This window comes from Perissodus microlepis, chromosome 7, assembly GCF_051167445.1.
Source record: "Perissodus microlepis isolate ML-2025 ecotype Zambia chromosome 7, ASM5116744v1, whole genome shotgun sequence".
Taxonomy (NCBI): domain Eukaryota; kingdom Metazoa; phylum Chordata; class Actinopteri; order Cichliformes; family Cichlidae; genus Perissodus; species Perissodus microlepis.
The window spans coordinates 33586491-33600366 of record NC_140467.1 but is presented as its reverse complement, the minus strand read 5'-3'; the positions used below and the strand labels follow the sequence as shown (position 1 = coordinate 33600366).

The window sequence follows — 13876 nt, the reverse complement described above, 5'->3', positions numbered from 1 at the left end:
CTGATTCAGTGCTAATCTAAATAACTGGGACATGAATCTGTGAGTTTTTGTTTAATGAAGGGCAGGTTTGAGGTTTTTTTGTTTAGTTTTTTTTTTCTTCCTCATAATAACAGAAAGAGACGTTGAAAGCAGGAAGTTCTTTGAAGCAATAGTTAAACTTACTCAAAGCCTTACTGTGAAACGTAAGGCACCAGGAGGAGAAGGTCATAAATAATTCATGACACACCCTCTCTCTGAGTTCCTCTTTATCTCTGCCGTTTTCCCATATCTCGCTCTCTTCCAAAAATGGGCTGGTTCGCCCCCAAGGGTCGAGCAACGGAGGGAGAGTGAGAGAGGAAGGGTGACAGAAGATCATCTCTCTCTCTCACACACACACACACACACACACACACACACACTAACAAAGCAAGCGACCCTCGCTGTGGCTGGTTGATAATGTGGTATGCCACAGATGCTTGGCGGTTAGGGGAGTGAAGACCGCTTACATCAGCAGCTCTTCATGGACACTGACTTTAAAAAGTGAGAGCTTCATATTTAGAACACGTTTAGGACAAAGCCACGTGGAAGTTTTTTTAATAGTATTATTTACTAATACTGGCATTTCTGCAAAGACAATATTTCTTCTTCATTAGGTTTATCAATGTGTTACTAAAAAGGCACTGTTTGCGCCAAAAACCCTTCTAGTGTTCTTTTAGACTTTAAAAAACTTTGATTTCTACAGTGAGTAATCCAGGGTAGTAGCAGTAGTAGCAGCAACAGTAGTTCTGTATTTTCAAAAGGGACGGCTTATCCCACTGTCAGTTTGTTATGTCTTTGGTCTGTGCTGCCATTTATGCATCAAGGCTGTTTTGGTGTTTGTGTTGTAGACACATTTGCATTCTTTGTAAAAGCATAAAGTAAAATGATTTTTGGTGTTAAAATGCTGAAAAATACATTTGGAAAAAAATGGTCTAGAAATTATTGACTGGGTTACTCAAAGAAAATCCACAAACCTTTATGTAGGAAGTTTAATACCGGAACTATTTTCTTTCTGCTGTCTACACCTGCTAACTAAAACAGGAGTGCATCTTAGCAATGTCTCTTTTTAGTTATCATGACTTGGTTGCCTAGTTTTAGTGTTACCCAAAACAAAAAACCTGGAAGATTCATACTGAGATCATCTAGATGGATAATTAAAGCTAAAAAAAAATATATTTCCTTATAAAGTATCCTTGTAAGGTCATCTGAAAAATATCAAAATATTTGTGAGCCTCTGGGCTGTGTCGGGGAGAATTGGTGTCTGTTAGGCGACACTAAAAGCAAAATATTATCTTTTTTTTCTTTTATTGTGTCCTTGACTACACAGACTGTGTGAACCACATGAAATAGTCACAGTTCAGGTCTGTGTAGTCATCCTAGTATCTCGCACAACATGGGGCGTATTGAACAAAAATACAGTAAACTAGAATAAACACAGGGTTCAGGATTATCACTGATCTGAGGCCAGTAAAAACCTATATTGAGGCAAGTTGATTGGCCCATTTGGAGCCTCACTTTATAATCTCTTTATGATAATAGGTCCTGCTAGGTTTTAATAGCAGAATGAATGTTTGTTATTATTATTATAAGGTTAAATAATCATAATCATTGATGTTGTTCCTCTTTTGTGACTTTTAAAGAGTCTTTTATTCTTTCACTCGTGTGGTCCTGGCCCAGTTTGCATGCAGTGTGTGCACTGCAGTGTTAAGACTGACTGTTTCTTTTAGCAGTAAACAGGACTGAGTGATAAGCACACACACGCATACACACACACAGTCTGAGCACTTCCCTCAGGAAACGTAGACTGAAGGGGAAAATGTTGTGCCCGTCCCTAATGAGGTGGGACATGTTGCTATCTGTAGTAATTTAATTGGGCTGCCAGCTCATCTACAGAATTAATAAGCTGGTTGACTCAAGGTGCTCTCAGTGTGATGGGGACATAAAGGCGATTATTGTTTCCTTATGATCTAGTTATTAGTTTTAACTGAGCTTGTAAAGTAAACGGTGCATGTAATGATGGCCCATGTGAAAAATAAGTTTGAACTCAATCAGAATTTCTTTCTAGCTGATGAGATCCTACAGGCAACAGTTGTGCGATTTGTTAAATTATGGGTAACTTGTCTTCAGGCTAATAAGATGAGATGCACTTTGACATGTTTATTTTACTACACTTTGGTTTTTAGGTTATTCAAAATTGTCAAACTCTGATTTTATTTTATTTTTTTGTGCAAAAGACAAAAAAAAAACCCAGAGGCGTCTCTCTTCTGTGTGTTCTCTTCTGTAAAATTGATTATAGTGACGCCGATCAGGCACAATGTTTTCACCACTGACAGGTAAAGTTAATAGCACTGATTATCTCTTCATTATGTCGCTGGTTAGTGGGTAGGATATATAATGGAGCAAAGGAGATATTCTGTCCTAAAAGCAGGAAAAATGGAAAATTGTAAGGATTTTAGCGAGTTTGACAAAAGGCCAAATTGGAGATGACTGGGTCAGAGCATTCCCTGAACTGCAGCTTTTGTGGGGTGTTCCTGCGGTGCACTGGTCAGTATCTATCAAAACTGGTTCAAGGAAGCAGCAGTGGTGAACCAGCAACAGGCTGATGGGCGGCCCAGGCTCAGTGATGCACAGACGAGCTATTGTAGCTCAAATTTGGCTCTGATGACAGGTGTCAGAATACACAGTGCATACAGGCTGAACTGGTGACTGAAGAAGACTTGGATGAACAGCTTTCTGAGACCTGAGATCAACTTTCCCTCAACTTTCAGGCAACTGTTTGAACAGCTACCAGTGAGACCACAAGATACTGCTGATTGACACAATGCCTGGTGGTAAATACATTGGAGCGTTGCCTAGACAACTAGACAGAGCGAAGCGACAATTTGGAACTTTATGTGGATTTATGTGTCGTTCTGATTTCTGCTGTAGAAAATCATGCACATTTATTTTAATCTCATGCCTCATTTGCTTATTTAAACATGAAAAATGTGAGAAAAGTAGAGATGGAAAAAACAATTAATATTGTCTGCCTTTTAATATAAGTCTTTCTTTGCGTGGGATTCTGATTATACCAGTAACTAACAGATGAGACTGGATATTCTCTTTCTTTTCCATACTGTCAACAAACCCCATGTAAAGGCCAAAATCAACAAAGAAGTAATCATTCTAATGAGGTTTCCTGTGCAGGCTAGGAGCTTTTATCTGCATTTCCTTTGCGCCACGGAGCGCCATTGTTGTCCAAAAACAAATAAAAAAAGACATCGGTGAATCCCGCTGTTCCACAGTCGATTACATTTTCCTTCATTACAGTAAACATGCACTGTAGTTCATCCTCAGCCACTCTCACTTGCGCCATCTGGCTGTAAGCACCAGTTTACCAAATGTGTACCTCTCCCAGCAGGTTTCAGGTGAGAGTTGGACTTCACTGAGGGGAAAAAAAGTTTATGGTCTTGGACTAGGCTTAAACCATTTCTGGAAAACTGACCCTTTATATGATTGAGTTTGAATAACATTTATTTATTTTATTTATTTAAACCAGAGATAAAAGTTCGTGAGGATAAATCTCAGGGCTGTGGCTTTTGTTTTAGGAATTTGCTAGCTATAAAAAAACAAAACACGGAGCATTCTTATCTTAGCTTCAATCCAAAAGGTCATACTTGTCACACTGATGCTGGCCTGCAGATGTGACGGGATAGAAGAAAAAGTCTTGGCTTTGATTGCTGCGGCCTCGCCAAGCCTTTAAATGATTGCTGAGAGAACCTCGAACTTTGCCACTTGTGTCACCCAGCAGTTTATCACTTCTTATTACTAACCATTAATAGTCTAAGTCACTAGAAAAGATAATTGTAATTGTCTCAGCTAAAGCCTGTTTTGTCTCAGAAACCTCATCCTGCTGGGAAAGCAGGTGAGCCCAGCCGGCACGCCGTGTCCTTAAATTAAAAGTTAATGAAAGAATATGGACATAAATTATGAGATTTTACAGCACATTCACTTTCATTTGCAATTTTTTCTGTCTACTAATTTTACTGTAATGATTTTAGCATATGTATATTTATTAGTATGTGCCTCTCTCCTCCTTAATGGATCTATTAAAATCTGTGTTTTGAGAAAAGCGTCATTATAAATGTAAACCTTTTTTTTTTTTTACAGGTGTTCTTGGAGTGGGCGAACACAGTTTCCCGTTCCAGTTTGTCATTCCAGGTGAGTGAAACGTCATTCTTCTGTGTGCCCAGCACCGCCTCAGTTCCCGTAACAAGTTTTCTTAGATTTGTTTTATCACCCATCTAGGTCAGTTCAGCGAAGGGTGCGTGCTGATGCAGGTGTGATAACCCCTGTCGACAAAGCAGTTAAGGTCCATTTTATGTGTAGGCGAATGGAAAAACATTACGTAGTCAGTGTTTAAAGATTTAGGAGTGGTCTGCTATTTCCTGATACTTTTATTGCTACTAAAAGTTTTTTTTTTGCTCATGATAGATAACAAAATTGCAGTGTGTAAATAACCCTAAAGATCAGCTGAACATTCTTGGCACCTGTAAGGCCACACATTGTGCAATCTGTCTGGTATCTTACACCCTCTATGAGGCACAGGCTGACACACGAAGGGGGGTAGCCGGGGGTTATTTTTAGTTCCCTCTCCTTTTGTGCAGTCACTGTTTAATTGGTCTTCATGCCTCCGTGCTTTGTCCTCCCCTCCTTTCAGCCCACCAGTCTTGAGAACATCAGTGAAGGGCATGTTAAATATCAGGCAGAGAGGTGGCTAATTGAAGGATAAAGAGGCTCCTGCTGCCCCCTGCTGGTACCTCAGAGAGGCTAACAAACCCTAATATGAACAGTGTGATCCTTAAGAGTTTTTATGGTAAAAAAACAGTCTACCTGAATTGTAACATGTGGTTTAAAAATTGAGCATTTATCATAATATCTTAGCAAGTTTTCTTTGTTATTCTTTTCAAAGTTTCTCTAATAGTCACAAAAGACATCATAATAAAAATGAATCTTCCGCAAAAACAGTGTCACCAATAATCAAAATATATATATGACAGTTGGTGAGGAGGCTTATTTTTGCAAATTTTTGGCACTACACACTCTTAAGGGCAAATGGAGTCTCCAGCTTATACAAAATGCTCTGTTTCACACAGTTTTTCTTCTACTCTTGGCTCTGAAAACCATAAAAGAGATGGGATCTTACAGCTATTCAAACCTGTTTTAGAGGGACATCCAATTAGAAGAAAGTTGGCTTAAAAGGCTGAAAAGCTCAAATGACTTGTTTAACCCTCTCGAGGCAGGCGTTGCCGATTTGCAACAGTTAAAAACTAACAACCTGATTACCCCACATACATATTTTATGAGTTTTTTTTTACTCAGAAGTACCACTGCAGGACTTGGTTGTGCATTAGCAACAAAAAGTTTAATTTGAGCCTGAGAGGGTTAAATCAGCTAAGGAGCTGAACGAAGGCTCAGTGTAGGATAAATAAGGATTATTTTGAACTGTGAGTAACACAGAGCTACTCAAGTAGAGTCCAAGCAAAAAAAGAGTTATAATGGGTCCACTTTAAGGTCAAAAGATGAACGGATATTGCATAAGGAGGGCTTTGACATCGCCAAGTTATTTCTAGGCTCTTATGTTTCTAGTCTATGGATTTTGTCTGCACTCAAAGGAGCAAGACAGGCTCTACAACCCTTAGCCACTTTCAGTACCCACAAGCAGCCCAGTCCCCAAGGAAATTCGGCCTGATGTCAGCCATTGATGGCTCCATTTTAGTTGCCAAGCTGTCTGCAACCAAACAACAACAATCTGCCTCTCCTGCTTAATTCTTATTGACAGCAGCAGCAGCAGATAGTCCCTGGAGCAGCTGGCATTAACATCTGAATGAGGATCAAGGAACACATTAGAACAGAGACTGCGCCAGGGGGCTCTGCCATTATTTTGACACCACATTAAACTCTTTTGTGTGCATTCTGCTTGGAAATTTATACACAGATTACTCCATGAACAGGTTTTGAACCTGTTGTTTGGGGTTTTTTTTCCTCTTCACTGGATCTGAACATCTCTCCCCTTCTGTCTATCTCACTGCTGTCTCCCCAGAATTGTTATTTTTCCTCTTCTTGAATTTCCTACGCTCCTGTTTACCCTCACAGTTTCCACTTCTTCACTGTCCTTTTCCTGAGACACATAGCCTGTCCTTTTTTCACTAAGGACACCTGCAGGAATCCATCTGAAAGTTTAGTTTAATGACATTTCTGAGGGAATGCATACAGATTTCAGCTCAGTCTCAGTCTCTGCTTAGGGGAAAATATCTACAAAAAATAAAGTGTAGCCACATTAATACGACATTTTCTAGAATTTCTACATTTAATTTTCCTTTTTGTCCTTCTTTTAAATTTTTTTTTAACTTAAATTTACAATTTAATGTATTGAACTTAAACTTCTTTTTTCCTTTTTTTCAATTTAAAAGAAAGTTTTTGCTAATCCTTAATAGAAAATACTAAAAAGAAAAAAATTGATCGAGTCGTTCGTTGAATCCCTCGCACAAATTAGTCATCGAAATATATACATTTGTATGACTTTTTTTTAAATATTTCTTGTACTTTCTATTACTGTGCACTTTTGCTTTATTGCAATAGTCCTGACTAACAGCATTGTTTTCAGTCTAATTTACTTCTTTGTTTTTCCTAACCAGGGGCAGCCATTTCCTTTGATTTGGGTGTCAGTCACCCAAAGGTGAAATGCTGACTCCTTAAGTACACTTTGTAAACCAGAAACAAACAAGTTTGTGGAAATGCAAAAGCAAAATGTAGAAAATACAGAAATAAATGTAGAAATAAATTCATACATTTAATGTGATGTTATTTATTGGCTGTTTCTGCCCTCCATAGTTTACAGGCCGCAATATAACAACTCATTGGTTGTGTGAGAACTTGAAAATGTTAGACTTTTAATCACATCGTTTACCTGTGATCCACTTAGTCGCCACCTATGGAGCCAATTTTTACTTTTTGGGGGGGGAAATTCTGTCTTACTGAGCTTGTTAGCTTTCTTGTACAGTGAAGGTATGATCCTCTGAATTTGATGTAAGTTACAGCTTTATTGAGAAGTTGATGTGGGTTGGATTGAAATTCCCAATGTCACTCATGTTTGTGTTTTCTTTCCCCACAATCTCCTCCTTAGCTGCTGTCCCAACTTCCTTTGAGGGACCCTTTGGGAAAATAGTTTACCGAGTGAAGGTGACTATTGACACGCCACGCTTCTCCAAGGACTACAAAATCCAGAAGCCCTTCTACCTACTCAACATGCTTAACCTCAATGAGGTTCCAGACATTGCTGTAAGTGCTTGATTCAGGGTTCTCTCCCTCCTACTCATAATCAAGTCTCTTCTCCTGATGACTGTCAGTTTCCTGTTTATCCTGCAATAAAGAGTCTGCACAGCTTCTGCTAGCCAAACTTTTTAATTACTGCCAACGTACAGACAGACAGACGTTTATTCAACAACTCTGCCTCTTCAGTATCACAGTTCCGCTGTGGCCACCAAGAAGTTCAACTACCTCCTGGTGAAGTCGGGGACTGTGATGCTGAAAGTTTGCAGTGACATGAAGGGTTACATCCCCGGTCAGGTCATCAAGTTATTCACCGAGATCCACAACAAATCTGGCAAAGACACGGGGTGTGTACTGGCCAGTCTCATACAGGTATGTTATTAAATGTAGACAGTTATATCAGTATTTCTTAACTCATCCTTGGTTCGTGTAAATCATCTTTAAGAAAGACTGAGAACTCATAGACCTTCTGAATAAACCAGAATTTCCACTCAAGTAACAAATCTTTTCATGTGGACACACATAAAATTCGTTCTACCTCAGATAAAAACAGTTATCGTGATCATTTCTAGAACAGTAAGTTATCCTGCGAGCTTTCACATTAGTGGTGTGTGAAGCGGTTTGAATTTGCCATTACATATTTTCATGTTTGTAATTGTTTGACTTTGTCACACCAGAGAGTGACCTACAAGACTAACAAGCCTGTGGTAGACCTACGGACCATTGCAGAGGTGGAGGGAGCGAAAGTGAAGGCAGGAAAACATGCAGAGTGGAAGGAACAGATCATCGTTCCTCCACTCCCTCAGTCACAACTGACAGGCTGCAACCTTATAGACATCATCTATTTCATTCAGGTCTGTGTGTGTGTGTGTGTGTGTGTGTGTGTGTGTGTGTGTGTGTGTGTGTGTGTGTGCGTGTTATACCAGGTTGATAGCAGTTTTGCAGGTTTAACATATGTTAGTTGAAGCTTTTCAGCTCCAGCTTCTCATTTTTCTACTTCCTTTATGCCGTCCTAATTGTTTCTGAATCAGACCACAGAGTGTTGGTGGCAGCCCTCTGGTGGGTTGTGAAGGTACTACAAGTTAACTGTAAAAAGTCATTTAAAATAAATAATATTAAATAAATTTGACCCTAAATATTTAAATATCAAATAAAGATTCTAATTTTTCATTTTCTGAGCTATTTTTGGATCTAAGTTTGGATCTAAGTAGTAGGAAATAACTAAAGTGGAGCTGCAGGTCTTATAGAGCAGTGAAGCTTTTAATGGACAGTTGACCTTAAGAAGTAAATTATCGTAGGATCCAAATGAATCAAAGGAATCAAAAAAATTCATGTGATTGTCCAAGGTGAAAGTATGAGTAGGTCACAATAGATTTTTGAAGTGGGAAGAAGTTCAGAAATTCCTCTATGATGATATTATGATATTTTGCAAATGACCATTGCAGCTAATAGCAGATCATCTGATTTTTTTTTCTTCCCCACTCATCATTTAAGATTTTTTTTTTTTTTACCATTTTTAGTGCTACATTGAAGTATGATTGCAAGTTTGGCAAAATGGTTCGATTTGCCAGGGGAAGCAATTTGCAAAACTTTCCAGGTTGCAGTTTCTTGGTGTTCTTGAGTGCTGCTGCTTTAAGAGGAACTTATTAAAGTATGCTGCTCGTGTCATTTCTAAGCTGTTAAAATGGTGGCTGCACATATTAAACGTGCTTTTAATTCTTGGTGTCAGACACTTTTCTACACAAACAAAGGGTCTTTGCTAAGGGTACCCAAAAGGGGTGGTAACTTTTAAAGAATAGAATCTACAACAGCTCATTTACGACACAGGATGAACTTGGGTGGAGGGAATATAAAAAATAAATAAGGAATATTTTTAGCTGCGAGTAATGCACAGTTAACAGGGACTGATGCCGCTGCTCCCTTCATGGATCTCTGTTTGTGTTACAGGTGTCACTAAGATATCCTGAAGCAGCTGTCACTCTGCCTATCTATATCGGAAACATTGCTTTAAACCAGTCTCCGACGAGGTCTACACCCACCAGTCCAGCGGGTGCAGCAGGGGTGATGCCCAGCGCTCCACCAGCGGAGGAGGATCGAGGCGATGATATATGTGCAGGAGGCTTTACCAGTGAGGAACTTCCCACAAAGAGTCACTCACAGCAGGATCCCTCAGGCCAGGCAGTCACAATGTCTCCCAGCGCCTTCAGCTACGCACCGGGTGCGGCGGCGCCACCTAGCCACAATCACCCCGACGCATCTGCTCCGCTCTTCTGTTTGTCCACAGGAGCCACCATACCTTTCTTCACTGAGGGAAATGTTGCTCCAACCCCCACTTCCTGTTCACTCATTCTCCCTCCAGAGTACAGCACTTCTGACTACCCTCATGGTTAGTACTTAATAAACCTACCACACCCAAACAATCACCTGCAAGGTGTAATGGCTAATTAGGCATTTATGAGTCATCATCATCATCATGCTTCAAGTTTAAAAAATATTGGCTGATATATTGGGTTGTTGTTTTTTAAATCACCAAATATCTGTACATACCGATCTTATAAAGTCCTGTATCGGCCAGGCTCCATTCACAGCAGTCCACATAATTTGTCAGATAATAACAATAAAAATACTCCAGATTAGGAAGAAACTGTTGTAATGCTGTATAGTTGGGTATTTAAAATGTGCAGCCAGCCTTAATGTGGACATTAAAGGGCCTGCAGTTTCTTGCACTTCCACATTTTCAGCTCCAGAGTTCGACTTCACTACTACTCATGGAAAGCCATGATAGCGCCCCCCACTCCCCAAAATGACTAAACAATGTGTTTTGCATTTTCTGGCCTATGATCTCTAGTAGATTAAATTCCGAGATAACCTTAAACTCTTATCTAGTCCCGTTTACTTTTCTTTGCCTCTGTGTGTTTCAGAGCCCCCACCTAGTTATGAGGAAAGCTGCAGTAGTGCCAACTCCAGTTTCAACAGTAGACAGTAGAGAAGAAACAGGTGGATGAAGAATTGTGACCACTCCCACCTACACCTGTTTGCACTCGCCTCGAAACGAATCCAGAGACAAGCTGGATGAAAAGAGGATGGATGCTTCAAACTCCCCAAGGATTGATTCTTTGTCCTGCATTGAGTTTTTTTTTTTTTTTAAAAAGGGGATAATTTCTTATAATGAATATAAGAATTTAAATTTTTCCTCATGTCCCAGCAGATAATGTCAGGTGAACATCACTGTGCCTAAAAAAAGAAAAAAAGTATTTCAGATTGTTATACAGCATTTAGAATAATCAGTCGTTGGACACGTCTGTTGTGTTTTTATTTCCAACATGTTGTTGCATCTGTGATGCCTTGAAACTAAAAGCTTTCAGTCTGGCCTTTTTGTGGTGGGGCGGGGGGGGTCCGGAGGTCCAAACATGCGCTTGTTAGTGTGGTCCGCTGCTCTTTGTACGTGTCTCGGCTGTCCTCGTCGTCGTGCAGGCAGAGCTGCCTCCATCATGGATATAAAAAGAGGAATACACAGTCACAGGTGATGCCTGTGATAACAGCTTCTTTTCGCATCAAAATCTTTTTTTAAATGCACATAATGGTTATAAAGATAAGTAGGTCCTTAGGGAAACCACTCAGCTGAGTAACTGATTAAAATAATTCAAGGAGCAAATTCAAATTCCGTTCATTCAATAGTTTTCCTCTGGTCTGTTGTGCTGTTTGTTTGTTTTTTTAATCTAAATCATCTTGATGTGAGTTGCCCGATTTCAAATATCCTTATTATGGAGCTAGATGGAATGTTTAAAATAATACGTTTCAAAAGGTCATCAGCAATCATGAGCCAGTTTCTCAAAAAAAAATCCTAAACCTTTTATTCTACTGTCTATTGCCATCATTCTTCTATCAACGTTTGCCAACCATATCCCTCTGCAGAAGTAAGCATCCAACGACAAATGACGAGAGGCTCACAATGTAATCATTAAAAGCGTCCACAACAGCTGAGCTGCTTCTTTTCTTTTGCAGATGTAGATAATAGAAAATAAAATTGTTCCTAAACGAAACTGCTCATGACAAAATCGGGGTATTTTTTTGTGTTACCAGGTCATGATGTAGCTATTCCTTATCTTTCAGGCTGTTATGGGCTGTTTGGTCCCTGTACAACTGCAGCGAGAGCTTGGTTTGCACTGTTGGCAGTAATTCCGATGCGTTCTCGATGGGTTTTGGCTGCCCTTCTTCACAGATTCTGTTCATAACTTTTATTAATTTATAAATCCATCCAAGTGGTGGAGGTTTTCTCGTTTGGTGACCTCAGGATCACCTCTCTGCTGTTGGTAGATGATGTGTCTTGAGGCAGTGAGGCACTTTGCAGGACTGAGGGCATGGTTCTCAGCCGGAAAAGGGTGGAGTGTGCACTCTGGGTCAGGGACGGGTTTAAGTGTCCCGGGTCTTGAACCGACAAGTGAGGGAATAGAGGAGCGGGGGATTGACAGAGGGATGGGTGTGGTACGGGCCGTACCAGTGTGCTTTGAAGAAGAGAGATCTGAGCATAAAAGTTAAGCTGTCGATTTACCAGTTAATCTACATTCTCACCCTTGCCTGTGGTCATGAGCTGTGGGTAGTAAACCAAAGAATGAGATAACAGATATTTGAAAGGTGTCTGGGCTCTCCCATAGCAGCAGGATGTGGAGCTCACATCACAAAGAGCCAGTCGAGGTAGTTCTGGAATTAATTTTTTTTTACACAATGTCCTACTGGGAAGAGGCCACCATGGCGAACCTGAACACACTGGGGAGATTACATTGCTCAGCTGGTTGGGAATGCAATGAAGAACCCAATGAGAGGCTGGGTGCCTCTGGGTAGACTGCTGCCTCTGTAACCTGAACCCAGATAAGCGTCAGAAAATGGATGGATGGATATTTTCCTTCTTTCATGTTTTTTTTTCTTTTTGTGTGTGTGTCTTTTAGCTCCAAAGGTGCCGTGCCATTCAGTTCCATTAAATCCAAGAGTAAGCAGACGGCTGCAGAGCTGATATGTCGGAAACTGAGAATCTCGCACCGAATCAATAGTGATGGATAAACAGCACTACAGACCAGAGGAAAATTAAATGCAAATTAAATTTTAAGAGGAAAAGGCCTTTTAATCAAAAACACTTCCACAAAGCAATGCAGTCAAACTTTGTTATTATTTATTATATTTTTTATTTCATTACTTCTCCCTTTCATTGGCTCCTTAAGATATTTTTCTTGCCGTACCACTTTTGTATTCAGAGGAAGTTTGTCTCGTGAGCCTCATTTTCCCTGTAGCTGGTTATGAGGTCTGCAGTACCGAAAGCCGTACTCTGCCCCCTTGTGGGTAATACCGGTACAGGCTTTATCTCTTTTGAGCCTGCTCTTAAAACTGGAGACTAAAATGACCAGCCATGTTAACTGACCCACCTAACTTAGTCCTTGTTTCTGTGATTCACCAGCTGAAGTCCGCTCTAGAAATGTATTTCTTTCCTTTCTGTTGAGCAGAACTTATAAACTGAGGTTGAAGATGCATTTGGTTTGCATCAGGATGATTTATGTTATTTTTCCCCTTTGTTGCCTTAAATTTCTTCTGGTGATTTGAGTGTTTCAGTCAGTGCAGATGGTAACACATCTGGACATCTCAGCACTTCATTTAGTGTGTGTGTGTGTGTGTGTGTGTGTGTGTGTGTGTGTGTGTGTGTGAGAGAGAGAGAGAGAGAGAGAGAGAGAGAGAGAAAGAGAGAAAGTAAAATGCAGTTTAACTTCAATCAAACTTGAGTTCGAGCCGATTTCTGATCAAACATCTGTAAAAGTGGAGATATTTTCCTTTTTTGTCCATTTCTGCTTGTGGTCAGCAGTGGGGTTTAACTCTGTTGTATTTTGTATTGATTTTATGTTGTTGTACCATAATATGATCTTAGCATTGCACAAATATCTGCTATTTTCTGTTGTATGTATAGATATTTGTTCACCAAACCTTTTGTTTTGCACGTATAAAAACTCTTTTCTCATTTTATTCATAACAGCAAAATAGACTTCAGTGCTACAGTTCCACGTAGTTGCATACATTTGTCATGTTTTGTCATATATTGATGACAAAAAAATTCATCCACATCCTCCAGGCATAGTAATGCCTAATGCCCCTGAAAATCTGAAGCACAACATCTGCACTGAATGTTTGTGTGACTCTTCGTGTGTTTTCGTCTTATCTTGCCACTCCGCTTCAAATCACAGCATGAGTTTCTGATAACAGAAATCTTGTGGCTCTGCATTATTGTGAAAGCATGCCTTAAACAATCTGGATACCCTTCAACATTTACATGAGCCTGCGGTGGACTACCTTCTTCTTCTCTATGAGGACATCAGGACATGCTCCTCCTGCTTTGTGTCTGGCGGGACTGTGCAAAGTGCACTTGATGTACACAGATGTAGCTTTCAAAAACAGTAAGACACTGGACTTTGTAGACCTGCTGAACTTTGTTTTTAACTCTGTTTTAGGGGAAAAAAAACTTGTGCAATTCCTTTTCTGAAGTCATTTCATGCTGCCTTTACCAGCC

General features: G+C 40.0%; 1 protein-coding gene across 1 annotated transcript in view; it reads left to right on the top strand.

Moving 5' to 3' along the window:
• Window positions 1–10472, top strand: part of arrdc1b (arrestin domain containing 1b) — a 47643-nt gene extending 37171 nt beyond the window's left edge. The window contains exons 3-8 of the mRNA XM_084934734.1: window positions 4168–4218; window positions 7184–7338; window positions 7519–7701; window positions 8007–8183; window positions 9277–9715; window positions 10251–10472. Coding sequence (XP_084790860.1) covers window positions 4168–4218; window positions 7184–7338; window positions 7519–7701; window positions 8007–8183; window positions 9277–9715; window positions 10251–10315 — 1070 coding nt within the window. The 3' untranslated portion in view covers window positions 10316–10472. The remainder of the gene's footprint in view (window positions 1–4167; window positions 4219–7183; window positions 7339–7518; window positions 7702–8006; window positions 8184–9276; window positions 9716–10250) is intronic.
• Window positions 10473–13876: the final 3404 nt, after the last annotated feature.